At 41.2% G+C, this 26,256-nt stretch overlaps 2 protein-coding genes across 2 annotated transcripts; one reads left to right on the forward strand and one right to left on the reverse strand.

The window, feature by feature from the left end:
* Positions 1–966: 966 nt before the first annotated feature.
* OR8B4 (olfactory receptor family 8 subfamily B member 4) lies at positions 967–1,920 on the forward strand. The gene has a single exon (XM_006209830.3). It carries the CDS (start codon positions 978–980, stop codon positions 1,905–1,907), a length of 930 nt encoding a protein of 309 aa, XP_006209892.3. The 5' UTR covers positions 967–977; the 3' UTR covers positions 1,908–1,920.
* An 11,358-nt stretch (positions 1,921–13,278) lies between these two features.
* On the reverse strand, positions 13,279–14,211 carry LOC102537237 (olfactory receptor 8C8-like). The gene has a single exon (XM_006209891.3). It carries the CDS (start codon positions 14,209–14,211, stop codon positions 13,279–13,281), a length of 933 nt encoding a protein of 310 aa, XP_006209953.2.
* Positions 14,212–26,256: the final 12,045 nt, after the last annotated feature.

Here is a 26,256-nt window from a genome sequence, read left to right on the forward strand (position 1 = left end):
GACAAATCTCTGAGAAATTCCCAGAGGATTAAAACTGTATCTAATCAGATCCCTGAGATCATCAAGTAGCATAAAGTTCTTCACGATATGCCAGCTGGGGTTCTGATGAAAATGAGGGTTGCTATTTTTTTTCTCCTGAAGTTGATGTATGCCATCTGGGAAAATCTACAAACAGAAATCTCGGTCTATTCCTAGAGCACCTTGGAGACTGAGGTCTGTAAAAGCTCTAATTCTCAGCAGCAAGGGAATCAGAAGAGTTAAAACTTAAGACTGCCTGCCTTATGCCACTTTCTCCTTTGGGCTAATGGAAAAAGAGATTGCATAAGACCTAAGACTGTGGGGGGCCAGGGAAGAGGAAGGTGAATGTCTGACTGCCATCTCCCCTCATAGTTTTATTTTTAATTCACAACCAAGGGGTCTTGTACGTACTGATCCCTTCCCTACTCTTAACACTCACACCGGTGTGAAATGTAGTGAAAGGACCCAGAGGAGGAAGGTAGGACGTGCAGATAGAGGGGACACTCTTGGCTTTCTCTCCAGGGCAGGAGCCCCGTATCTGGTTGGGACAGAGAGGCAGAATGAAAGGAGACAGTGGGGGACAGAAGAGCTCCTGTCTCTCAGAGCCTGAGTCAGCGGTCTCGGGTTGGACTCCTGGCCCTTAGAATGTCTTTCTGAAAGTCGCTGGGCATCCAATTCAGGTGCTCCATCTCCTCACCTCCCAAGTGGGGACAGAATTCTTGCTGCCCATACTAACAGACTCTAGCTTGGAGTCACGATCAGCCCAGGGGAGCTGAGAGATAGTCACAGACACATTGTCAGTAGCTTGTGGGGAGGAGGCAGACGAGAGGAAAACGGCAAAAAGGAGGGCATCCAAGCACTGGCTCATCTTCTAGACCTTTTTTCCATCAGCTATGCTTGTGCCTGTAACCAATTCATGTATTTCATCCCTTGTTCCCACAGCAGCTCCCCGGAAGAGAATGCCTCTAAGAAACAGCTCCTCAGTGACTGAGTTTATCCTTGTGGGATTATCGGAACAGTCAGAGCTCCGGCTCCCCCTCTTCCTCCTGTTCTCAGGGATCTATGTGTTCACTGTGGTGGGCAACTTGGGCTTGATCACCTTAATTGGGCTGAATTCCAGCCTTCATACTCCAATGTACTTTTTCCTCTTCAACTTGTCTTTCATAGATCTCTGTTACTCCTGCGTGTTTACCCCCAAAATGCTAAATGGTTTTGTGTCAGAAAATATCATCTCTTACGTGGCATGCATGGCTCAGCTATTTTTCTTCTGTTTCTTTGTGAATTCTGAGTGCTACGTGTTGGTGTCGATGGCCTATGATCGCTATGTGGCCATCTGCAACCCGCTGCTCTACACCGTCGCCATGTCCCCTCGGGTCTGTTCTCTGCTGATGTTTGGTTCGTACGTGGTGGGGTTTGCTGGGGCCAGGGCCCATGCTGGAAGCATGCTGAGACTGACCTTCTGTGATTCCAACACCATCGACCACTATCTGTGCGAAGTCCTCCCCCTCCTGCAGCTCTCCTGCACCAGCACCCACGTCAATAAGCTGGTGTTTTCTGCTGTTGTTGGAGCGGTCATCACAATATGCAGTATTGGCATCTTAACCTCTTACGCTTTAATTCTCTCCAATATCCTCCACATTCCTTCTGCTCATGGCAGGTCCAAAGCCTTCAGCACGTGCGGCTCCCACATAGTTGCTGTGGCTTTGTTTTTTGGGTCAGGGGCATTCACCTGTCTAACAACCTCTTTTCCTGGGGCTATGGACCAGGGTAAATTTGCCTCAGTCTTCTATACCAACGTGGTTCCCATGCTTAACCCTTTGATCTACAGTCTGAGGAATAAGGATGTTAAACTTGCACTGGGGAAGACTCTGAACAGAGTGCTCTTTTGATAGTTCTGTTTGTATCACTTACTTACTGGTGAGCATCGTATTCAAGTATCTATTTATCTACAGCTGGAGGAGTTTTAATCTTTTTTCTTAAGTAGCATCTTCTATTTAAAAATTGCAAACCTCTTACTTACACTCTTTCTGAGGTTTATACTACTTAAATTGGCTCATTGCATGCAATTTAGCATCTATTAAGTGCCTACTGTTTACTGGACTCTATACTAGGTCCAAGAATTCAAGGCTCTATGCCTTCCATCCTTTTCTTTGTAAGCTAAATGGGTTTATCCAAGCAACTTTTCTGGCTGGGAGATAGGGCAGGTGGTAGTACAAAGGTCCAGGAGAGTGATTTTTTTTCCTTCAGTTACGAAAGCATCCTTACCAAAGATGAAAGGTAGATACACCTTGGGCCATAGGTAAGATAGTCTCCCAACCCCTAGGGAGGTTGCTTGTCCAGGAAGACTGTAAATCATCTCTTTCATATACACCCACGTACACACAACAGAAGGCCTCACCCAAGAGTTCTTTACACAGCCTGAAATGTAAAGATAAATCAAACTAAAATCTCTTTCCAAGTTTCAAAACCCTTAGGCCTTGGATTGGTAACCATGGGTTAGGTCCCCTTATAATTGGGCCAGATTCTTGGGCTCTGGGCTCCAAGGCTGAAAGCAAAAGAACAAAGGAGAAATTCCATGGATTCACATGTTAATGGCCACCTCTATCCTGCCCTGGAGACACTGTGCATATTTATAGGCAGTTAGGACAGTTTTTTTTCTAACTACTTTGTTTTTAATGGAGGTACTGGGGATTGAACCCAGGGCCTCACGCATGTTAAACATGTGCTCTACCACTGAGCTATACCCACCCCCAACCCCAGGACAATTCTTATTCTTTACAGTAGATTCAGATTTTACTGTCTCTGAGAACGTGTGTGTCTGTGTGTCTGTTGTGTGTGTACTACAGTTAACCATTAGAGAATTAGGAAAAAAGAGGAGTCATATTACACTATTCACTTGTAGGAAGACTTGGAAGGGATCCCAATTTTTAGTATCAAAGACTGGTCTGTACTAATCTGTTGAAAATTCTGCTATTCTAGAATAGCCCAGATTTTGAGGAGTACACCCTCATGAACTTCCCTGAGTGTAGCAAAAGGTGGACGTAGGACTAAACCAACCCATATAGAAAGATGGAAGGATGGAGCCTCATGGTGCGGTCAGAAGAATGGGGCACTCTCTGTGTAGAGGCTAGAACTTGGGGTGTCCATGAGGAGACCACGTGTGAAGAGCATCTGGTACTTTTCTTTTGGATATGGGGAGAGTCACACAAAGTACTCAGGCTTGATATTTCCTTTTTCTTATATTTTTCCAACTCATCTATCAAATTGGACAGTGTGTATTAGTATGAGAAGCAAGGCAACAAAGAGAAGCAAGACCTTCCTCAAATTAACCTCTCTGCTGATACTCAGAGGCAGAAGTCACAGCATCACAGCAGTGGCCGCATCATACCGAGAAGAAAGGTAGTTCAAATGTTCCAGGTCACGGCCAGAAACAAGACATCCTGCAATGGAGCTGAGAACAGCAGAGAGAAGCCACCTGTAGTGTGGAATTGACTAAGGAGGAGACATGAAATAAAAGCTATCTTCTCCAAATACGCTAAAGGGAGGATATCTCTGAAGGTAGAAAAATCTGATACCTGGATTATATCTAGATTATGATGACAATGATACTTAACCTTTAATGAGCATATAGGCTGTGGCTGGACACTCTGTATGGTACCTTGCATATATTAACTCACTTATTGGAATTGTGTCAATGCCATACTGAAACACTGCTGGTCAGTCCTCTGGACTTAGCTGAAACTTGCCCTCCAGAGGTCTAGGTCCAGGTATGTGGGGATCTGGGGATATTAGGAAGAGTTGAGAATAAGAAAGAATAAGAACAAATATAATTTGATGTGCATAAAGGGAAGAATTATCATTTGTATAAATGAATGAAAATAAGGAATAAATCAGAACCATAAGGATGTGAGTAGAAAGGGGTAACTATTAAATAAATGCATTAAAGCCCCAAAATAACTTTCTTTACATTCATCCTGTATTGGCACTGGGCTGAGAACAGGTGAAAGTGTAAGTATGATTTAACGAGACGCCGGCTCGGATTCCTTTGTCACGGAATATCCGAAATGACAAAAACTCTCTTTTTTTTAAGTTTAGGTGTTTTAATAATGGAGTGAATATTTTACATAAGGAGTTATATAAAATCCATGGTTATACATGTAGGGGCCTAAGAAAGATGCAAAATATAAATTTTAAGGGAAATATAATTTTTAAAAAAAAAACAACTTCACTGAGTCACCAGCACAACCTGGTGGCTGCTAAAATGAACTACTTGTTTCAGCGTTTGAAAGTTTCTCTTGTGAGTTATGTCTCCATTCTCATATGGACTTAGCTTTTTTTTATATATACATATAATCACATTAAGAAATTTGTAACTATTTAAATGAAAATTTACACAACTTTTGTAAAACAAATATAGGTATTTCCAAACTGTATACATACTGGTCCTCTAGTATCAATGTGATTGGATGATTTGTCTCCTCTCAAAATTTATTTCCAGAGGGCAAGAAGTGTGTCACAAATTTTTAAATTATAATCCTGCTCCTCATAGAAACTTAATACTGCGTGAAATAAAAGAAATCATCGGTAGCTCACAGAGAAAAAAATGTGACAATGAATATATATATGTTCATGTGTAACTGAAAATTGTGCTCTACACTCGAATTTGACACAACATTGTAAAATGATTATAAATCAATAAAAATGTTAGAAAAAGAAAGAAATGATTGTTTTACTTCTTGGCAACCTTTTAAAGAGTTTGCGGGTTTTGCAGGTGATTTATGCCCATTTTATGGAGTCTGGGATTTTTGTCAGATTCATGATATCTGTAATCTGAGATAGCCCTTCCTCCAAATGATCATGACTACAAGTATTTGGGAAGAAGCTGAAAGATCATTTGCCAGAAAGGTTTTAAAAAGTATTTCACCATGGATGAGGGCAGTTGCACTACTACATGACCTCTAAATATAAGATTTTTAAAACTATTGATGACTCATTAAAATAAATTGTTTTTATCTGTTTGTGTTTCCACTCACTAGTGCAGAAATTCAACTCCTGTGAAATTTCCTCAAGAATTTCTGGGACTCTCCAGAAAGATCTCCTTGTGCTCAGGAAGCAGCCGTCTCACTGGCAGCTCACTACTCTCTCCTGCGACCTCCCCCTGCCCCAAAGTTGCAGGATATGTGCTCTGCAGAGGCGAAGAGCAGCGGCTGGCCCCTGAGTTCCGGTCAGACTTGCCTGCTGCCCTCTTGCCAGAGCTTTGAGACCAGTCTATCGGAGTACAGACACATTCTCTGAGGCTCTGTTCCTAGCCCCTGACACAGAATTCCATTTCCTTGGTCCTTCATTTCCCACCCCCTGCACACATTTGCTGCTCTGGTTGATGGCCAATTTCATTGCTTTTTTTCTTTTTCACATATCCATGTAAGAAGCGATTCAACGAGCATCTGTGATGTAGCGAGCCCTGCATGTGGCACTGGGGATACGGCACTGAACTATACAGATATGGTCCTAGTTCTCATGAAGCATCCATTCCAACAAATAAATATGGACACAAAACAGATCATCTCACCATGAATTAATGAAGCCCACTATTTTGTCAGACATTATGAATCTTCTTTGGGCTTACCTGAATTCCTTGTCAATAACTATTGATTTTACTAGCTTTGGCAAGTGACACAATTTTTATTGAGCTTTAGATGAGACTGTAGGCTTAATCTAGACAACAACAGAAGTCCAAGTTAGCACAGGGAACTAAATTCAATATCTTGTAATAACCTATAATGGAAAAGAATTTGAAAAAGTATGTATGTATAACTGGATCACTTTGCTGTACTCTTGAAACTAACACAACATTGTAAATCAACTATACTTCAATAAAAATAAGTAAGAAACAAAACAAAAATCTGTGATTCACTTGTGTGACTCACACACCATGAATCATTGTGATTTTCCATACCATGTTTATATATGTGTGTTACACACACACACACATGCGTATGTAAATGTAGATAATGGAGATGATGCGAGTTTCTAAATCTTTAAGGAGCCCAGAAACAGTATTTTGAAGTCTTCCTTTTTCTCCTCTGTGTTCAGGATTATATGAAGTTACAATTGCTACAAAGCTGGCAGAAGTCTTCCCTGGAAAGGAAGAGTGTGGATGTTTTTAGGAATGGAGAGAATAGAAGAGAAATGTGTGGAACCATAGTTCAGATGCAGAATAACTAAAAAGTCATCTGGAGGCAGATGTAGTAGAAGAGGCAGGGAAGAAAGGTGGATTTTGGCTGTGTTTGGCGTGGGCGACCTCATACACGCAAGGGGAATGAGTTAGACAAACACATAGGGGTTAGGGACACACGATCAACTCTTTGGTTCTGAATAATGAGCCTAAGTTGCTTGAGTGTAACTTTATTTTCATCAATCTGTACTGAGGTGAGACAAAACAAGCATTTAACACACACACACTTCTAGTGGGCCCATTTTGAACCTTGGGAATCCCTTGGTGTGTTGGGGAAATTTATTGTCATAGCAGCAACGTGCACACAGGATGCCCCATAACAATATGTATTAAGAACACACCAAAGCTTAAGGAAGCTGTCCTAGTACACACAACATTGATTACACTGATACTATTCATCTCAAGTTAAATTTGAGATAATAATAAAATCAATCCAAATTGGCAATAGCTTAAGATTTCTGTTTCAAGGAGAATATAATTTTAAAAATTCCCTCCAATGCTTCAATTTCTCTATTTCTGAGATAAAAGCCTATATCCTTTATATTTTTTAAATTAAACTTTTTAAAGTAGTCAGTTCACACGCAGTTATAAAACTAACGCAGAAATCCCATGAATCCTTTATTCAATTTCCCCCAATGGTAACATCTTAAGACTACAGCATATTATCACAACCAGGATGTTGACACTGATACAATTATTGATCTTATTCAGATTTTTTAACTTTTACTCCTTTATGTATCGTGTGTGTATTTAGTTCTATACAATTTTGTCACATATGTAGGTGTGTGTATTCAACAACAAAGTCATTATACACAACAGTTTCATCACCAAGATCCCCTGTGTCATCCTTAACTTGTGTTGTCTATCTCCCTCCTTAAACTTAATTCCCAGACTTAAACTCTAATCCTTAAACCACTAATCTGTTCTCTATCTCAATTATTCTTTCATTTAATTCATATTATATAAGATTATATAAATGGAACAGTACAGTACATAATATTTTGGGATCTGCTCTTTTCATTCCACATAATTCCCTTGAAATTCATCTAGATTGCTGCCTGTATCAATAGTTCATTCCCTTTTTAAATTTCTGAATAATATGTCATGGTGTGGATAGATAAACACAGTTTATTTATTTATTGAAGGATACCTGGATTGTTTCCAGTTTGGGGCTATTACAAATAGAGTTGGTATGAACATTTACGTACAAGTTTCTGTGTGAAAGTAAGTTTTCCTTGCCTGGGGATATATTCCCAAGGGTGCAATTGCTGGTTACTATTTTATAAGAAACAGACAGTTTTCCAGTGTGACTGTAATATTTTATATTCCCCCACAGCTTTTCTGTATCACTGTCAGCATTTGGTGCTGGTACTATATTTTATTTTAGCCATTCTGATAGGTACGTAGTGTTATTTATTTGTGGTTTTAATTGTGTTTTCCCTAGTAACATTGAACATCTTTTCAAGTGCTTATTTACCACCTGAATGTCCTGTTCAGTGAAATATCTATTCATGTCTTTTTATCATTTTCTAATTGTTACTTAATTTTGCTTTTAAGTTTTGAGAGTTCTTTATATATTCTTGATACTAGTCCTTTGTCAGATATATGCTTGAAATTATTTTCTCCCTATCTGTCTTTATCCTTTTAACAGGGTATTTGATGGAGCCAAAATATTTAATTTTGAGTGAACCTAAATTTATAAATTTTCCCTTTTATGATTGTGCTTTTGATGTCAAGTTTTATGCCAAGCTCTAGATCCTGAAGATTCTCCCCAAATCTGTGTTCTTTTAGCCAACTAAATTAGATTAACATTACTGGGTTTTGGTCTTAACCTCCAACTCTGTCTATCCTACTTAGAAGAGAAAGTTTCAGAAACAGATGAAGATCAGAATCTTCCAGGCAGATTTTCTTGGTGATCTTAGCTAAGAGTTTACTCTTCCTCTTCTATGGTTCTAGGAGACTGTGAGACAGAGTAAATCCCATTATTATCATTAGCTTTCATAATGAAATGAATTATTTGGTGCTTTAACTTTGTTAATTACAATTGTAAGTCTGATGACATTTGGGAAAGACTGAGTGATACAAAAAAAACTTCTCTCCTTTAAAAAGGAGATATATATGTGTGTGTGTGTGTGTGTTTGTGTGTGTGTGTGTGTGTGTGTGTGTATTTATGAGGGGAAGGTAATCAGGTTTACTTATTTATTTATATTTGGAGGAGGTACTGGGGATTGAGCCCAGGACCTCATGCATGCTAAGCATGTGCTCTACCATTTGAGCTATATCCTAACCCCATTAAAAAGGAGCAATATTAATCAGAAATGAAAAAGGACCATTTTCCTCTGAGTGAACCCAAATGTACAGCTGTACAAATTATTCCCTTCATGGGTTGATTTTTCTTAATCATATTTTTGACTGCCTTCTGTCTGATATTCAATCACAAAAATTAGGAAAATAGCATATTTCCCCACTAAATCATAACTAAAATTCCTTGCCATAGTGTGAGTTCCATGAATGTAGGGAACTCTGTTTTGTTCTGTACTATACCCAGGTGCTGCATCTACTGTTCAGAAATATTTGTGGACTTCTGAATGATGGCCATTCTGACTGGGAGGTGGGAGGGGACACCTCATTGTAGTTTTGATTTGCATTTCTCTGATAATTAGCAACACTGAGCATTTTTTCATGTGCTTATTGGCCATTTGTATGTCTTCATTGGAGAACTGCTTGTTTTGGCACCAGGTCAATGTGCTTGGGGAAAGTGTTTTCTCTCCTATATGAATTCTGTAGTAGGAAGCTGGGCACTGAATCTCATTAATACGAGACTGAATGGCAGATTATCCCTCAAAGGTACATGCCCACACATTTTTTTTCATACTTATTGAAAGAATGAATTTATATTTTCAAGTCTGGTAACTGGTTTATTTACATAATTTCAAATATGACATTTGGGAGTGGAACACTTGTTGTTTTTTCCTTGGATATGATTAAACGGATGCCAAGAAAGTTCAGGTCATTCTCCTATAACTTGTTTCAACTTGTTTTCATATTTTTAAGATGCTTTTCATCTCTGGCAGCAGCATTAAACGTTGGTGGAACTGAACAGTAAGCCAGCTGGCAAAGGAGAAATGTAATCTCCAAAGGCTTAGCCCCAGTATCATGAAGAAAAGTACAGAAGGGCAGATTTGGACCGAGAGGCAATTTAAACGTAAGTGAATCAAAGAAATAGGTTCTATGAGGGCAACTGGAGAATGTTCATCAAATTTACATACACACATATCCTTAGACTTAATAAATGAACTCTAATAATTTATGTATTGGTTTATTAATTGTAACTTTTTTTTGGTAATAACAAAGACTGGGATTAACCTAGTTATGGTTTTTCAAAAACAGATCATATGAATTTTTGAACATTTGTACAAAAACATGTAGGTGCATTAAAAATTAAGATTATCTATATGTATGAATATAAAATAATCTCCAAAATGTATTATTAAGTGGAAAAGACTCTCTTGCACCACTGTTCCAGTCTAGGGGGGCCCCTTCCAGCTGCACAGCTGCCAACCCGGGACTTCACTGATCCTCTGAATTTACTCTTTCCTAAGTCTTACTCATTCTCTAGTTGTTTCTCAAGAACTAGCACATATACGATAAAAAGCAAGTTAAAAAAACAGCGCATATAGAATGCTACCATTTGTGTAAAATCAGTGGGATAACAAATATGAACTTTATTATATATGAATAAAATGTCACTAACAGCACTGGTAGTAACTGACAGGACTGGCTGCCTTCTGGGAGAACAGTCTGGTGGGTGGCTGGGAGCAGGGTTGTAACGGAGACTCTTCACTGTATACCCTTTTGGTACATTTTGAATTTTGAACCATGTGAATGCATTATGGATTCAAAAACTAAATAATTAAAAAGGACCCCAATACTAAGAAGCTGTATTTCCTTTACATGAGATTATTAATTCTATATATACACATGGGAAAGGAGAAAAATCTAGGTGGAGATGGTGATGGTGGTAAGAGAGTGTGGTAAAAGAAAACTGTCCAGAGGAAATAGTTTCCTAAGAAGGAAAAATAGCAGCAAGAAGTCTAAGAGGCATGAGAGAGGATGGATTCAGGAACAGAGCTTTCAGAGACGGAAATGTGCACTGATATAGGAAAATGCTCATGACAGCAAGGGATTAAAAAAGAGTGTATGAGCAAAGAAAACAATCAACATATTGAAAAGGCAGCCTATGAAATGAGAAAAACTATTTGCAAACCATACATCTGATAAGGGGTTAATATTCAAAGTATATAAGGGACTCATACAACTCCATAGCAAACACACACACACACAGGAAATAACTGAGTAAAAAATGGGCAAAGCACCTGAACAGACGTTTCCCAAAGAAGACATACAAGTGGCCAACAGGTATACGAAAAAGTTCTCAACGTCACTATGAGGGAAATGCAAATCAAAATTACAGTGAGATATCTGTTACCTGTTAGGATGGCTATTATCAAAAAAACAAGCAACAACAAGTATTAGCAAGAAAGTGAAGAAAAGGGAATCCATGTACACTGTTGGTAGAACTATAAATTGGTACAGCCATTACGGAACAGAGTATGCAGACCCCTCAAAAAATTAAAAATAGAATTACCATATGATCCAGAAATTCCACTTCCATTTCCAAAGGAAATGACAGCAGGATTTTGAAGAAATATCTGCACTTTCATACTCATTGCAACATTATTTACAATAGACAAGATACGGGAAGAACTAAAGTGTCCATCACTGGATGAATGGGCAAAGAACATGTGTTATGTATATACAACAGAATATTACTCAGCCATAAAAGAACATCTTGCCATTTGCAACAACATGGATGGAACTTGAGGACATTACACTCGGTGAAACAAGCCAGACACGGAAAGATAAATACTGCATGATCTCACTTTTTGTGGAACCTAAAAAAGTCAAACTCACAGAAGCAAAGAGTAGAATGGTGGTGGCCAGAGGCTATGAGGGTGAAGGAAATGGGGAGATGTTGGTTAAAGGTACAAATTTCCAATGATATAAATAAGTTCTGGGGACCTATACGTGAAATTTACTAAGGTAGTCAATCTTAAGCGTTTTCATTACATACACAAAATGGTAACTGTGTGAGCTGAGGGATCTGCTAATTAGCTTGATTGTGGTAATCATTTCACAACGTAGACATACATCAAATCATCATGCTGTACACCTTAAATACATGCGATTTTTATTGTTCATTTTTATCACAATAAAACTGGGAAAAAAGTGCATAACTTTATGCATAATATCACACTAATCTCTTCCTAAATATATCTGCAGATGCAAAGAGGGAAGTATTGAAGATAATATACCAAATCACGAATGGCAGTTTTCTCAGTGTGGTATTTGACACCTAGCATTCTAGGAGCCTAAAGTTTAGGGCAAGGCAACTGTCAGTCCTAGTGAGGAAACTGAAATGCAGTCTGTTTTTACTGGTTCAAGTCCAGCACGACTGCACAATAGCAGGGACATCTCTCCTATGTCTCTGCTGCCACCCCAAGAAACAAGATTTTACCTACTATAATGAATTTTTGTGTTCTAAAAATGCCATAATCACTCTGCATGCACAGCTAATTTAGTTACTTGATTTTATTATCTTCTACTGACAGGCATAGGTTACATTTTGGAGACAGGTTTTAATTTCATGTACATAATAAGCAGTACAACACATCTCTATTTCATTTTAGTTTCTGAAGGTAAAACTGCATGCTTTTCTTAATTTATGTTGTAACCAAACATAACAGTTCCTTTTTTTTTCTCAAAGGAGATCCAAGTTTTTCAGGAGGAACGTGTTATTTTGCAAACAGTAGTGCTGGATACTCAAAACATTAGCCAGTTTAAAAGATGCCTATGTTACAATAGACTCAGAAAAAAGCAAAAGCTGGGCGACCCCACCACCACTAGACCTGCCTTATCAGAAATGCAGAAGGTTGTACTTCCAACTGAAGAAAGAATGGCATGTCTTTCAATGGTATCAAACCAACTCTATTTTTCAGTCTCAAAGATTTAAATCCATGAATTTTAAGAAAACTTATTTTCTGAAAGAAAGTGAAAGTTTTTAATTATATCAACTTTCAGTTTGCTTTAGAGAAAAACTCATACCAAACAGCTCAAGCTATTAATTTCATGAATATTTATTTTGCCAGATTCCAGTCGGAGACTGACTATGCATAGGAGAAAAAAGAAGTGAACACTAGGTGGTCAAATTTATTTGATTGAGCAGAGATGTAAACAAAATTATGATAGTCTGATATACAGACATACACACACACACACACACACACACACACATATATACATACACATATATTACGTCATATTCCTGATGCTATATAACGTCAGGCAAAATTAGTTTAAATTAACTAAGTGTATTCCTCTCAGTTCCTAGTTGGTATTAATATATCTCATACTTAGCCTTAAATATTTGTGATCCCTGTTGACTAAGCATAAGCATCTCACAGATACTACTGAAGCTTTGTTGAGTTAGGAAATGCAGTACTATAGAAACCATAACTAAAAGAACGCTGAAATTCTAGAAAATTTGTAACTTACACAGTAGAAATTCCTCAAATGCTTAAAAACAGAAAGGGCCATATTAAGACTGCTTTTAGGGAAAACAAAGAGGGGTGCCCTCTTCAGACCGGATCCCACATGCACGCTGATGTATGAAAAGTACATGAAAGAGGCAAAGTGGGAGGTGGTGTTAAAAGGAGTAGGAATAAAGTTCTGTTAAGAACAAAGTTCAGTTGAGAATGCTGCTGTTAAGAATAAAGTTCAGTTCAGTGAGTAAGCATGGAACCAAGAAGAACCATGAGATTCAATAACTTTCGCATGTTTAAGTGGCATGCTTCGAGAGAAAAAAGCACCTAAAGCAAAAACTTTATTCTGAAGAAAATTTCAGGAAAATACACTCACACATACACAAACATATAGACACAACACACACCCCCCAACAATCCTGCTTAGTTTATAATTCTCTTCAGGGTTTTCTTCAGAGCAAGTTTGACATCCTTGTTCCTTAGACTGTAGATGAAGGGGTTCAACATGGGTACTATATTGGTATAAAACACTGAGAAGAACTTCCCGTGGCCCACGGAACCATCAGAAGAGGTCCTGAGGTGAGTGAATAACCCAGAACCATAGAAGAGGGCCACAGTTACTATGTGGGAGCCACACGTACTGAAGGCTTTGGACCAACCCTGAGCTGATGACATGTGGAGGATATTGGAGAGGATGAAAACATAAGAAACAAAAATAATGAAGCTACATATTATGACAACTGTGCTCACAATAATGGATTCTACCAGCTCACTGGCATAGGTGCTGCTGCAGGACAGCTGCAGGAGGGGGAAGATGTCACACATGTAATGGCTGATGATGTTGGAATCACAGAAGAACAATCTGATCATGTCCCCTGTGTGGACCATGGCACCAGCAAACCCCATCACATACGAACCAGACATGAGCAGAGAACAGACCTGAGGGGACACAGTGACCGTGTACCGCAGGGGCTTACAGATGGCCACATAGCGATCATAGGCCATGGCTGTCAACACGTAGCACTCAGAATGGACAAAGAAACAGAAAAAAAACAGCTGAGTCATACAACCTGCAAAGGAGATGATGTTCTTCTCTGACACAAAGCTCATCAGCAGTTTAGGGGTGATGACCAAGGAGTGGCAGAGATCTATGAAGGACAGGTTGAAGATGAAAAAATACATTGGAGTGTGAAGGTGAGAGTTCAGGCATATTAGGTTAATTAGGATCAAATTCCCCACCACTGTGACTGTATAATTCAATAAGAAGAGGAAGAAGAGGGGAAACTGGAGTTGCGCATGGTCTGTAAATCCTACTAGGATGAACTCAGTTACTGAAGAGTCATTTTTCATAGCCATTATCTCAGGGGTGTGATCTGTGAGGAAATGAGAGAAGAATGTCACATTAGGAAGGGACTCAGATCCTTTGTTCCTAGACTGAGGGCCTGTTCCACGGGGGCTCAAGTGTGACTGTTGGGACGGCGCTCTGGAAGAAGAGCCAGATCGATGACTTCCTATCTTTTAACTTTCTTCTCTCATCTGTCCTTCCCTCCCACGTTTTCAAATCTCAGCTGCAAGTTCTCACCTACCTTAGGATGACACAATGAAGGATAAAATCTTTCAGCAGGGGCCCAAAGTGATGTCCACATTTGCGAGATAAGGAAACAGTATCTTGAAGATACAAGTAGGCTGACCCAGGTCATATAGCAAGAAGGAAGCCCAGAGTGGTACTTGGACTCCTTTCTGTCGAAATTCCTGAAGCTTGAGACAGAGAGGTCATTGTGACCCCACTGTGCCCACTGCTCAACCCACTGTTTCCCTCATACCTTTCAGAAACTCAGGTCCTGGCTTAATGAAAGTGCTGGGAGTGTCCCCTATGATCCTGCATTCCTCCTACCCATCCCTTTTATCCAGTTTCACCTCAAAATCACAATGAATTGTTTCAGAAGGGCAGGTGGCCTCCCCACATCTCTCCACTGCTGCAGCAGTGGGAATGAAAACATCAGAACAGAGAAGACGCAGTCGCCCAATTTCCTTCTACACGGAGACCTCACTTCCACCAGACCTAAAGCGTTCTTTTCCCTTCACCGTCCTGAAGGAGACAAAGGTTCTGACAATGGAGGAGGCAACATCCCTTCTGTTTGTGGATTTGCATATAATGTCTTCAAAGCAAGGTAAATGCATCAACTTTGCTTCTCCAAACCATCAGCTGGCTAATAGTGTGAATGCATCTTATTCTCCGCGGAGCTCAGCAACTTGTTTGGAAGCTTGGAAATGAGCCTCATTTAAGATCAAAGTTTGACTGGGCCCCTCAGGGAAGAAATTACTGGGCCAATGTTTGCATCCTTTGTCAATAAGTTGATATTGATACCTTTGGGACTCAATATTCTTCTCCAAGGATCAGTTCCCACCAAGAATTTACAATCTTCTGTACTGGGAGGGAGTAGCCTCCACCATGTTCCTAGTTATCCCCCAGAGCTCATGCTCGATTTTAAAAAAGGAGTGCTGAGGGCAGCATCATTTGCCATTTCCAAGATTTTTTTATATTTTTCTGTGACTGATAAAGCATACGTCATAGCTTTAATACCACCCATCTTTTGGTACCTCTCACATGTATAGAGAAGTATAACAAAGAAATGTTAAGAGCTTGAGCTCTGGAGGCAGACTGACTGAGCTTGAGTTTAAATTCTTCCACTTACTACAAATGTGATCTTGAACAAGTTACTTGATCTCTCTGAGCATTTTGCCTCATACACATTATGAGTTTAATAATAGTTCCTAATTCCTAAGAGTGCTTTGAGGATTAGAAACCTCTAGAGCACTTAGAGCACTGCTTGGCAGATGGTAAGTGCTGAGCTGGTATTCGTTCCCCTTTGTCTTTATACTTATCTGTAGCCATAGCATGGTCCTCTTTCCTAAGTTCACAATTCTGTACCTAACTGTTTGCTAGACAGCCCCCTTCAAATTGAACTCAGCAACTCCTTGTGGTCCCAGAACTGTTTCTCCTCCTGTCATCCTTTACTAAGTTAATGGCACCACCCTCTACCTCATTAGCTAATCTATAAATGGTTGTCATTCTGGGCTCCTCCTCACTAACCATTAGCATCCGATCTTCAATGTCCACATGACTCTATCTCCTTAAAATCCCAGGTTTCTGATCCTTCCCCTTTATGGTACTGCCTTTGATAAAGCTCTCTTACCTCAAGTCTGAAATGCTTTCTATCCTTAACCTGGAGTCCTACCATCACATATTAGAAATGCTTTTTTTTAATCGATGTGTAATAAATTCATAAATTTAGTGGCTGAAAATAATGCCCACCTATTAGGCATAGTTCTGTAAGTTAGAAGTCTGGTATGGAATGGCATGGCTGGATTCTTTGCGCAGGTCGAAATGAGGGTGTGGGCTGCATTCCCTTCTGGGGGCTCTGGGGAAAAATCTGTTTCCAAACTCACTGAGGTTGTTGGAAGAATTCAGTCCCTGTGGTTGCAGAATTGAGAGCTCGATTTCCTTGCTGGCTGTCAGCTGGGGGTGACTCAGCTTCGAGGAGCTGCCTGCATTCCTCATCATGAGGCCCTCTTGTCTTCAATCCAGCAGTAAATAGCACGTCAAGTCTCTATGACCTCCCGTTTCATCACTAGCTTGAGAAAAACTCTCTGCTTTTAAAATGCTCATGATTAGGTTGGGCCTGCTCTGAAAATCTCCCTAATTTAAGGTCAACTGTATTACGTAAAACAGCAAAACCCCGAGAGCGGTAGATCACTATATACACACTCAAGTAAGAGGGGATGATACAAGGGAAAAAGTCATCTGGGAAGGGATCGCATTCTAGAATTCTGCCTACCACATCTATCTTCCCTGGAAATCTATTCTTCACACATTTTATATAGCATTACTTGTGAAAATGCAACATGCCCTTGTTTAAAACCTTTCAGCTTCTCTCTCAAGACAGGTGCAAACCCCTCAGCCTATTACAGAAAGACTTTCAGGGTCTATTCCCCAACTTTTGGTGTCCACGGCCTTCCTTCCAAAGGTCTACTTCTTGAATTTTACTCTCTAGTAATACCGAAGAGCCTGAAATTCCTCTCACACGTTCTGATGATTTCTTGGCTTTATATCAGTTCATCTGCCTGAAACGCCTTCTCCCTTGTTCTTCAGTTGGGTACCACTTACTCTCTAAGACTTTTCCTGCTATCATTTCTGATAGAACATCTGCTCTCATCTCTTCTCCTGTCTCTACTCCCAGAACCTAGAGGGCCTTCTCAGAAAGCTGCTAAAGCGTCTTACTCACTTACATTCTTCCATTTAAATACAATGAGTTTACCTGGGTGCCTTCATTTACTATGTAAATTCCAAGAGGGTGCGGAGTCAACCTTATTTACTTTTTATTCATACTGCTATTAACAGGTCTATCTTCATTTCTGTGTCTTCTTTTGTGTTTTGGTCTTTATATTTCTAAATAACATGCAGTTGTTTCTTGATTTTTCAGTAGTATGCCTCGTCAATTGACTTAACATTTGGGGAATTAAATCTAGTCAATTTTCACCTTCCACCACCACAAACATACTCCCTAATGTGTTCATCTTCCCAGTAAAGTTAATTTTTAAAATTAGATTAATATTCAGTGTTTACATGATTATGAGGATGTAAATGCTCTGCAAATCTAAGCAGTAAGCCATGCTGCTTACTTTTCCTTCACAGCCCTGTTCTCTCTAGGGTAGATGATGGTCTTAGTGGATTTAAGTTGCAAGGTACTCTGAGAACAGAAAGGAATAAGATGCAGATCCTGCCCCTCGGTTCTCTCATTCTAATCAAAGTAAGAAAAGAAACTAGTAATTGTATAGTTTATAAATAACTGGTGCTAGCCACAGTACTAAACTCTTTCATTAACTTATCCTTAATAATCTTCATGACTGAGACAAGTATTTCTGTTTCACATTTGAAGAAACCAAAGCTGAGGTTGAAAACATTTTGCCAAAGTCCTAGCAACTATGGCAGAGCCAAGATTTAAACACAGATCTTTATTAACGTAAAATTAATTTCACAATGCTATGCAGACAAAAGGGAGTAAGTACTGCCATAGAAGTTTGTACAATGCACAGTAGTGACATATATTAATTAAAAACTTTTTCATTATAAAAAATAATTACTTCTCATTGTAAGTGAAATGAACTTGAGACAAACAAAAATGTTTATTTAACTGGCAAGTCCAGGGCTGCATTTTGCTTCAGATTTGACTGGATCCAAGAGGTCATGGAAGTGGTGTCTTTTTCTTTCATTTGCTTGCATGTGCTTGGTTCTACATGGCTTTTTTCTCCATGTGTGGACCTGAAGACTCGACTCTGCTCTTCATGAATATGTACCTCCACCTTTATCACCATGAAAAGATCACTCCTTTGCTTGATCTTATCTTAGCTGAAATTTCAAAATGGGCCTTACTAAGAGCTGGGGTACAACTCAGGGGAAAATGCCTTACAATGAGACCACAGGACTAGCTTGTTCTCTGGGACTCCATGGCCCTTCTCCATAGGGGACTTAACATAGATAAGGCATGAAGAGAACCCCAGAGAGATGGTGAAGGGGGATCAAAAGATGTTAAATTTTCAGCAAAGTGAGAGGTCATCCTATCAACGCTGGAGCGGATCATAAATTTCTTGGAAAGACTTCTTAAAGAAGATAACATTTTTAGAACACCAGCTAACATCACAGAGCTACAGCTGTATCGACCGAGAGGAGATCTATACAAATGGGCAAGAGATTACATCAGAGAAATCTGTAGAATATTAAACAAATGAAAGCACCTAAAATATTCACTTCAAGGGAAACAAAAAAGAAAATGAAAGCACTAATAGTACTTGATGTATTATCTGTAAATGGTGTTTAAAACTGTTTGATAATGTGACTGCCAGTATTTACCTAATAATGTACAGTTATAACCGTATTGCAAGAGAGAGAGATGTGTGTGTCTGTGTGTCCATGTGTTCGTGTGTGTGATGAGAGGGAGGTGAAAAAGATTCCATAGGAACTCACATTGGAAACTATTAGAGTAATCTAAACACGAGATGAGGAGAAGCTTATAAAATCAGTGTAACTGAGAGGGAAGGCCACATCCGGATTTCTAGCAGATAGGTTCTCTGCGACTTGGAGACTGGGTGAAGAAGTTAAGTGAGAAGTTGCTTACTTTTAGTTTGCTGCCTAGATGGCAGTGACAAGAGCTTAGACAACGATGACCAGAGGAGAATCAATGCTGAGAATCAGAAGAAACTGTCTAATGTGGTTTGGGGCACTTTAACTGGAGGCACATACACAGACATAAGATAGAACTGTCCAGGAGGCAGGCAGGGAACAGGTTCAAGCTACACACATAGATGACTACGAATGAGGAGGAGGAGGAGAACAAACACTTACTGGATTCTTTGTATGTTCCAGGCAGTGTTCCATTACTTCACATTTATTCTCATTTTAGAGACAATTATTCTCATCTAACAGATGTGGATACCAAGGGTGGAAGAGGTTACAAAAACTGCCTAAAATCTCACAATTAGAAAGTGGAGAATCCCTGTGGGCTTACATTTCAGACAGTCTGACTTGATGGTCCACTTCCTTAAACTCTTTGCCACAACAAACCAGAACCTCAGGCTGGTAGAATCACTGATGCTCTCTGCTCTCCTGACACTGGGAGAGTGACACAGCCACGACTGGGCTGCCTGCTGTGGGTGCTGCCTCCTGCTCAGACCTGGGTGAGCTTCCGCTGCAAGTGGCACCACAGCTGCTTGAGCTTTTGGCCTGCCCCACCCTTGCCGAACCTCTGTCTACCAAGCTGATACCCACACCTGTAAGATGCCTTGTTCTGCCTGTCCTCCAACCTCAAACCAATTGTCTGAATTCCCAATCTTCTTCCTATTTAAAGGCGCCAGAGTCATTTTTCCTCCAGTTTTATTAAGGTATAACTGACATACAGCACTGAATTAGAGTCACTTCTTATTGTTTGTCCACAAAAACCCTGACACAGTAAATTTCCCCCACGTACATGAGCCAAAGTACGAACTAAGTGACAAAACACATATCTGTTAAATGGGTTACATTCTAAGTTAGAAATACGAATAAACTTTGCAGTACACGATTTCAGGGTGTTTTAATTCACAATTCATCACCAAGATCTGTGTAATCTTTGTACCTCACTTCTCAAAACGGAAGACTCTAGCTTCCTCTTTGGCAAACCATGTCATTATTAGTTTTCCCAGTAAGTCCTGTTCCATGTGACATAAACTCACTTGCTACAACTTTGGAATTTTCCACCAAAAATTGTCAGAAGTAAGTTGCAAACACAGTTTATATTTCCTGAAAAAGATGTCAAATCAAAAGGACCTTTTTCACTGGAACTTCCAGCTATGGCTGAGTAAGAAGGTCAGCAAATCTCCACGATAACATCTATAACCTTGGACAAAATTGGCAAAAACAATGAACTCAGCACATTGGAAATCAAGCAAAGCACGCAACAATCTGAGAAATGCTGATGCTTCAGAAAAGTGTTGAACTTTACGTAAGAACAATGGGAGTCTGTGATAGTTTGTATAGGGCTCTTCCCAGTGCAAAATTTTTACTAGGTATTTTAAGGTTAAAGATAAAAAGAACTGTATACAAATACTGTACTCTAGTTGCTAAATTTGTTTCCCAAAGGGGTATGTGTTTGCAACTCTGAAACTCCATTATATGTGTACGGAGATGGACGGGATGATAAATAAATTGTAGATAATGGAAATGTTACACTCAATTGTCTTTTCCTGGCTGACTTGCTAATGATTCCCAATGATTCCCAATGATGCCGCGGGGAGCGGCCTGCCCCACCTGCGCGGCTCCTTCCACAGCCCGGCCGCCGCCCGCGCGGGCCCAGGCGGGCCCCACCGCAGCCTGCCCGGGGCTCACGGGCAGCCCAGCGGCCTCCCTGCCCTGGGCCTGAGCACACGGACAGCCTCACTCTTACCTTCTCCGAGGAGTCTCTGAAGACCTAGCCGGCGAGGCGGAGGCCGGCGGCCCCAGCGAGGTCCTGCGCGCGGGCTCCCTGCGCCTCGGCAGGTGCTGGGCCTGAGGGTGAGCGCCGCTGGGCCGGGGTGACAGCACGGAGGCTGCCACAGGACACGAATGGGGGCCCTCAGGCCAAACCTCGTTCGGCAGCAACTTCGACAGGAGTGAGTCGGAAGCCACCCTGGGGCAGATGAGCCACCGTCAGAAGCACCGTGGAGCCCCTGCCTCGGGCCCAGCCCTGGCCCACAGTGGCCCCGAGCGAGGCCACCCACCAACTGACGGCAGCCCGGCCCCTGGCACGTCCCACAGGGACAAATGTTCGGCCATCTAACGCCGGGCCAGTTCGAGGACGCCAGGTGGGCTCAGCCGCACACCTGGCGCTGAGGACTTGATGGGCGGAGGCGCCGCGTGGAGCGCGGGGAGCATGCGCAGGGCCGCGCGCATGAGGCCGACGCGCTGGGTTTCGGCAGAAAGGAGGCGGGAGGCCGCGGCCCGGCCGGGAGGGCCTGGCGGAGGAGGACAGCAGCGACAGCAGGGTGAGTCCGTTCACGCCCAAGATTCTGAGTACGTTGCAAAGAAGTAAAGCTGGTCACCAGCTTGGGCCAAGTATGTCTCAGTGGGGCCCTGGTGCCAGAGCAGCCCTGACCCGGCTGAGCTCAGCTCCAGCTCAGCTCCGGCTCTGCTTGGTGGATGTCCCGCCCCCTCGCCCCGCCGCCCCGCCGCCCCGCCGCCCCCTCGCCCCGCCGCCCCGCCGCCCCGCCGCCCCCTCGCCCTGCCAACCCCCCCGCCCCGCCGCCCCCTCCAGTCTTGGGGCTTTGGGCCCCCCCTTCCCCAACTCTTTCTCTTGTCACAGGTTAGTCTCTGGGCCCTCAGCCTTCGTCTTCTTGCGCATTTATCTCTCTGTCTCTGGGCTTCAGGTCCCTCTGGACCTGTATTCACTTTAGGTCCCGTTTTTCGGGGGGGGGGGTACCTTTTTGTACTTAATACCCCATTCACTCGGGTCCTGGTGTCTCGGGGCTTCCGTATTCTCAGGGTTCCGCCTCTGCTCACGACTTCTGGGCTATGCAGCCTCTTCAGTCTGCTGCCCTCTTCGCTGTCTCTTGCCTCCCCATCTTCTCTGTCAGGGCCTCCCACCTCCCCAGACCCGTTCTCCCACCTGCATCTCAAGTGGCTAGGGGCTCACTTCTTGTCCTACTGGTATTCCCCTTTCCTCCTTGCCTCCAGGCACCTTTCTCGGTGGCCTTTTTGTTATGACGAAGCAAAGCTGGTTGCAGGCAGTTTGTAGAGGTGGGGTGGAGAACCAAAGGATGCCTCTTGAGAGGTGTAATGGGGCAGGTCGCTCACAAGAAGTCAGGGGGCAGAGGGTCCCTAAGCGGCTGCCTTGCCCAGGCCAACTGAAACAGCCCTGGCCTGCTCCTCCAGCAAGGCTCTGGCCAGCAACTGGTGAGGAGTGAGAGCACTAGGCTTTGCCCAGGATAAAACCTGGTCTGGATGGATGATGCCCCAGCCTCACGAAGAGTCCTTGGCATGCCCTACAGACACATTTTCACAGGTACCACCCTCAGCCATGCCTGGAAAGGGGCTGAATGTGGGGCACTTCTGGAACAGGTGAAGGCAGAGGAGAGTGTATAGTGGCTCCTGGGCCCCAATCCACTGCTCACAGGGGTCCTGTTGACCCATGAGGTGGGAGTGGTCCTTGCTCTGCAGGTGCCCAGCAGACTCCAACTCCACCCTTTCTCAGAGCCTTTCCTTTTTGTTACTTACCTGGAAAATCTGTCCTCTTACCTTTCTTGTGTCCTTTTCACCTCCAGAGAGTAATTTTGATTTGGAATGATACCTTTTGGTGCCAAATGCTTAGAAAACCCCTCAATGTAGTTGCTAGCACTGTGAAATGAGTCTTTCTACTATTTCAAATAGTTTTTTTTAAATATATAAAGTATAAGAAATCCCAAGAGGAAAAGGCTTTAAGAAATGAGGCCACTAAGCAAAGGCAGCAGTTCTGACTCCCAGCAGCTGGAGAAGAGAGAGAGGTGGGGCTTGGGGGCAGCTTGTGCTCCTTGACAGCTCTCTGCCACCGAAGCCATTGCCCAGGGAGTGGAGACAGCAGGGACTTTTGTTCAGGTGGGAAAGGTCACTGGGGAGCTGGGGGAGTTGGAGTGTTTCTTGGCCTTAATGTGTTTCCTGCCATGTTTGTTTTCACATGGCGTGGTGTGTCACTGTTCTAAGCAGACCATTTGAGGTCTGTTGCTAAGGAAGAATCTTAACAGGTGGTGGAACATACTGCCCATGGAGAGGCCAAAGACTGGGAGCTCAGCCAAGGCCCTCGGAGCCTTCTGTCTGCATCCTCCCACATCTTGCTGAATAAGATATTTCCTGAAGTGTGACTCTACATATTTTGGTGTTAGCAATAAAACATAATGTATACATACACACACAAATGGTGATGTGGTACATTTTCATGAAGAGGAGCAGTGGGACATACCCTGTGTTTCCCTTGTCTTTGACTAATTATAAGACCAAATCAAATTTTGACAAATTATAAGACCAGGTCAAATTCTGGCCCAACTGTGCAGGCCTGGGAGAAATGACAAACTTGAGCATGAAACACCACTCTTGGGAAAGCAAAAAGGAAGCTATCAGCAACTGAATTAATTTCGCAGGATTGAAAGACCTTAGACCTTAATCATACAAGCTTAAGAATTCTGTTGTAAGTTGGAACAAGAAATGTGGAGCAGATGTCACCCTAGTGAAGATCTGAGAAAGTGCCAGAATTACTAGCAGGACTGACAGAAGGTAATTCTTTCCTGAAGCCAGTCAGAAAGACTAGAGGCAATGACTACTTCAGATTCAAAGACAAAAACAGAGTCTTCAAGGAATTTGAAAAATCGGTGTAATGTGACACCACCAAAGAAACACAATAATTTTCCAGAAACTGACCCCAAAGAAATGGAGGTCTGTGATTTGCCTGGTAAGAATTTAAAATAGCTATTTTATGGAAGCTCAGCAAGCTACAAGAAAACACAGAAAGATGATTTAAAGAAATCATGAAAACAAAACAGAAACAAAATGAGACGCTTAATAGAGAGAGAGAAATAAAGAACCAAATAGAAATTTGGAGCTAAAGAATACAATGAATGAAATAAAAAAAAATGTGATAGAGACCATTGGCATCAGGTTAGATCAAGCAGAAGGATGAGTCTGTGAAGTAGAAGACAGGACATTTGAAATTATTCAGTTAGGAGAGAACCAGAAAAAAATATTTTTTTAAGGCATGAATAAGCCTACTATGGGATATCATTAAGAGAAGCATCGTAGGCATTATTTCCCAGCAGGAGAAAGATGGAGAAAGGGGCAGAAAGCTTATTTAAAAGAGTAATGGCTAAGAACACCCCAAATCTGGGGAGATTTTTGGAATCCAGCTTCATGAAGTTAAAAGGTTACTCAGTATCACAACTCAAAACAATCTTCTCCAAGACACACTGTAATTAAGCTGTCTAAAATCAAAGAATTTAAGAGCAGCCAGAGGAAAAATAATCTTCAGATGCAAGGAAACCCCCACTAGACTATCAGGAGATTTCTCAGGAGAAACCTTGTAGCCCAGGAAGAGAGTGAAGTAATATATTCCAAGTGCTGAAGGGAAAAACTGCCCTGGTAATCAAAAATACTTTTACCAGCAGAGTTGTCTTTCAGAAATGAAGGTGATGAACATAAATACAAATCAGAAATATATTCATAGACATAGAATACAAACTTGTGATTGCCGGGGGGTGGGGGGAAGGGACACACTGGGATTTCAAAATGTGGAATAGATTAACAAGATTATAATGTATAGCACAAGGAAATATATACAAAATCTTATGGTAGCTCACAGAGAAAAAACTGTGTTCATGTATAATTGAAAAATTGTGCTCTTCACTGGAATTTGACACACATTGTAAAATGATTATAACTCAATAAAATAGGAGTGTTAAAAAAATGAAGGTGAGATAAAACTTTACCAAACACAAGCTGAGGGAGTTAATCAGCACTAGGCTTGCTGTAAAAGAGATGCTGAAAGGAGCTCTTCAAGCTGAAACAAAAGGATACTAACTAGTAACATGAAACATAAAATATACAATACACTGGTAAGTAAAAAAATCTAGTCAATTTCAGAATACAATACTATGTAAGATGGTGGTGTGTTAACCATCAACTCTAGAAAAAGTTAAAGGACAAAACTATTTAAAATAACTTATAGCTACAATAATTTGCTAATGGATACATAACATGCAAAGAGGTAAATTGTGACATCAGAGTGAGGGAGGAAAAAGGTAATATTTTTGTATGTAATCACAGTTAAGCTGTTATCACCTTAAGATAGTGTTATACCTGCAAAATACTTTATGTAAGTCTTACGGTAATCACAAAGCAAAAGCCTACATTAGATACAAAAAGATAAAGAGAAGAGAATAGGAACATAACATTAGAGAAATTCATCAAGTCACAAAAGAAGACACCAAGAGAGGAAAAAAAGAACAAGGGAATTATAAAACAGCCAGAGAGCAATTACGATGGCATTAGTAAGTCGTTACCTATCAATCATTACTTTAAACATAATTGGTTTAAATTCTTCAGTCAAAAGGCATAGAGTGGCTGAATGGATTAAAACAAAACGAAAAAGAGACCTAGTTGCCTGCTGCACGCAAGAGACTTACGTTAGCTTTAGCACATAGACTGAAAGTGGGGGTGTGAAAAAGATATTCTATACAAGTGGAAGCCAAAAAACAGTAACAGTAACTATACTTACATCAGACAAAATAAACTTTAACTCGACAGCTGTAGCATGAGACAAAGGAGGTAATGACATGATGAAGAGGAAACATTACAGCTGATACCACAGTAGTACCAAAGATCATAAGACTACTATGAACAACTATGCACAAACAAATTGGATAATCTAGAAGAAACAGATAAGTTCCTGGAAACAAGCTACCAAGACTGAAGTATGAAGAAATAGAAAATCTGAACAGACTAATAACAATTCAGGAGATTGAATCAATAATCAAAAATTCTCCCAGCAAAGAAAAGCCCAGGACCAGAAACCAGAAAGGTTCACTTGTGTATTACACCAAACATTTAAGCAAGAGTAAGACCAAAACTTCTAAAATGCTTCCAACAATTGAAGAAAGGGAACACCATCAAACTCATTTACAACCGGAATTGCCTTCACAGCAGTACCAGGTAAAGACTATGAGAACTGAAAACTACAGGCCAGTATCTCTGATAAACATAGATGCAAAAATTCTCAACGGAATCCTCGCAAGCCAATTCAACAGCACGTTAAAAGGATCATACACACAATACAAACACATAACTGCATACAGAATTACCTAATGCTGAAT

This window comes from Vicugna pacos, chromosome 33 (genome assembly GCF_048564905.1).
Source record: "Vicugna pacos chromosome 33, VicPac4, whole genome shotgun sequence".
Taxonomy (NCBI): domain Eukaryota; kingdom Metazoa; phylum Chordata; class Mammalia; order Artiodactyla; family Camelidae; genus Vicugna; species Vicugna pacos.

Excerpts from the sequence above, each read along its gene's own strand:
- OR8B4 (XM_006209830.3), top strand. The coding sequence starts at position 978 with ATGCCTCTAAGAAACAGCTCCTCAGTGACTGAGTTTATCCTTGTGGGA.
- LOC102537237 (XM_006209891.3), bottom strand. The coding sequence starts at position 14,211 with ATGGCTATGAAAAATGACTCTTCAGTAACTGAGTTCATCCTAGTAGGA.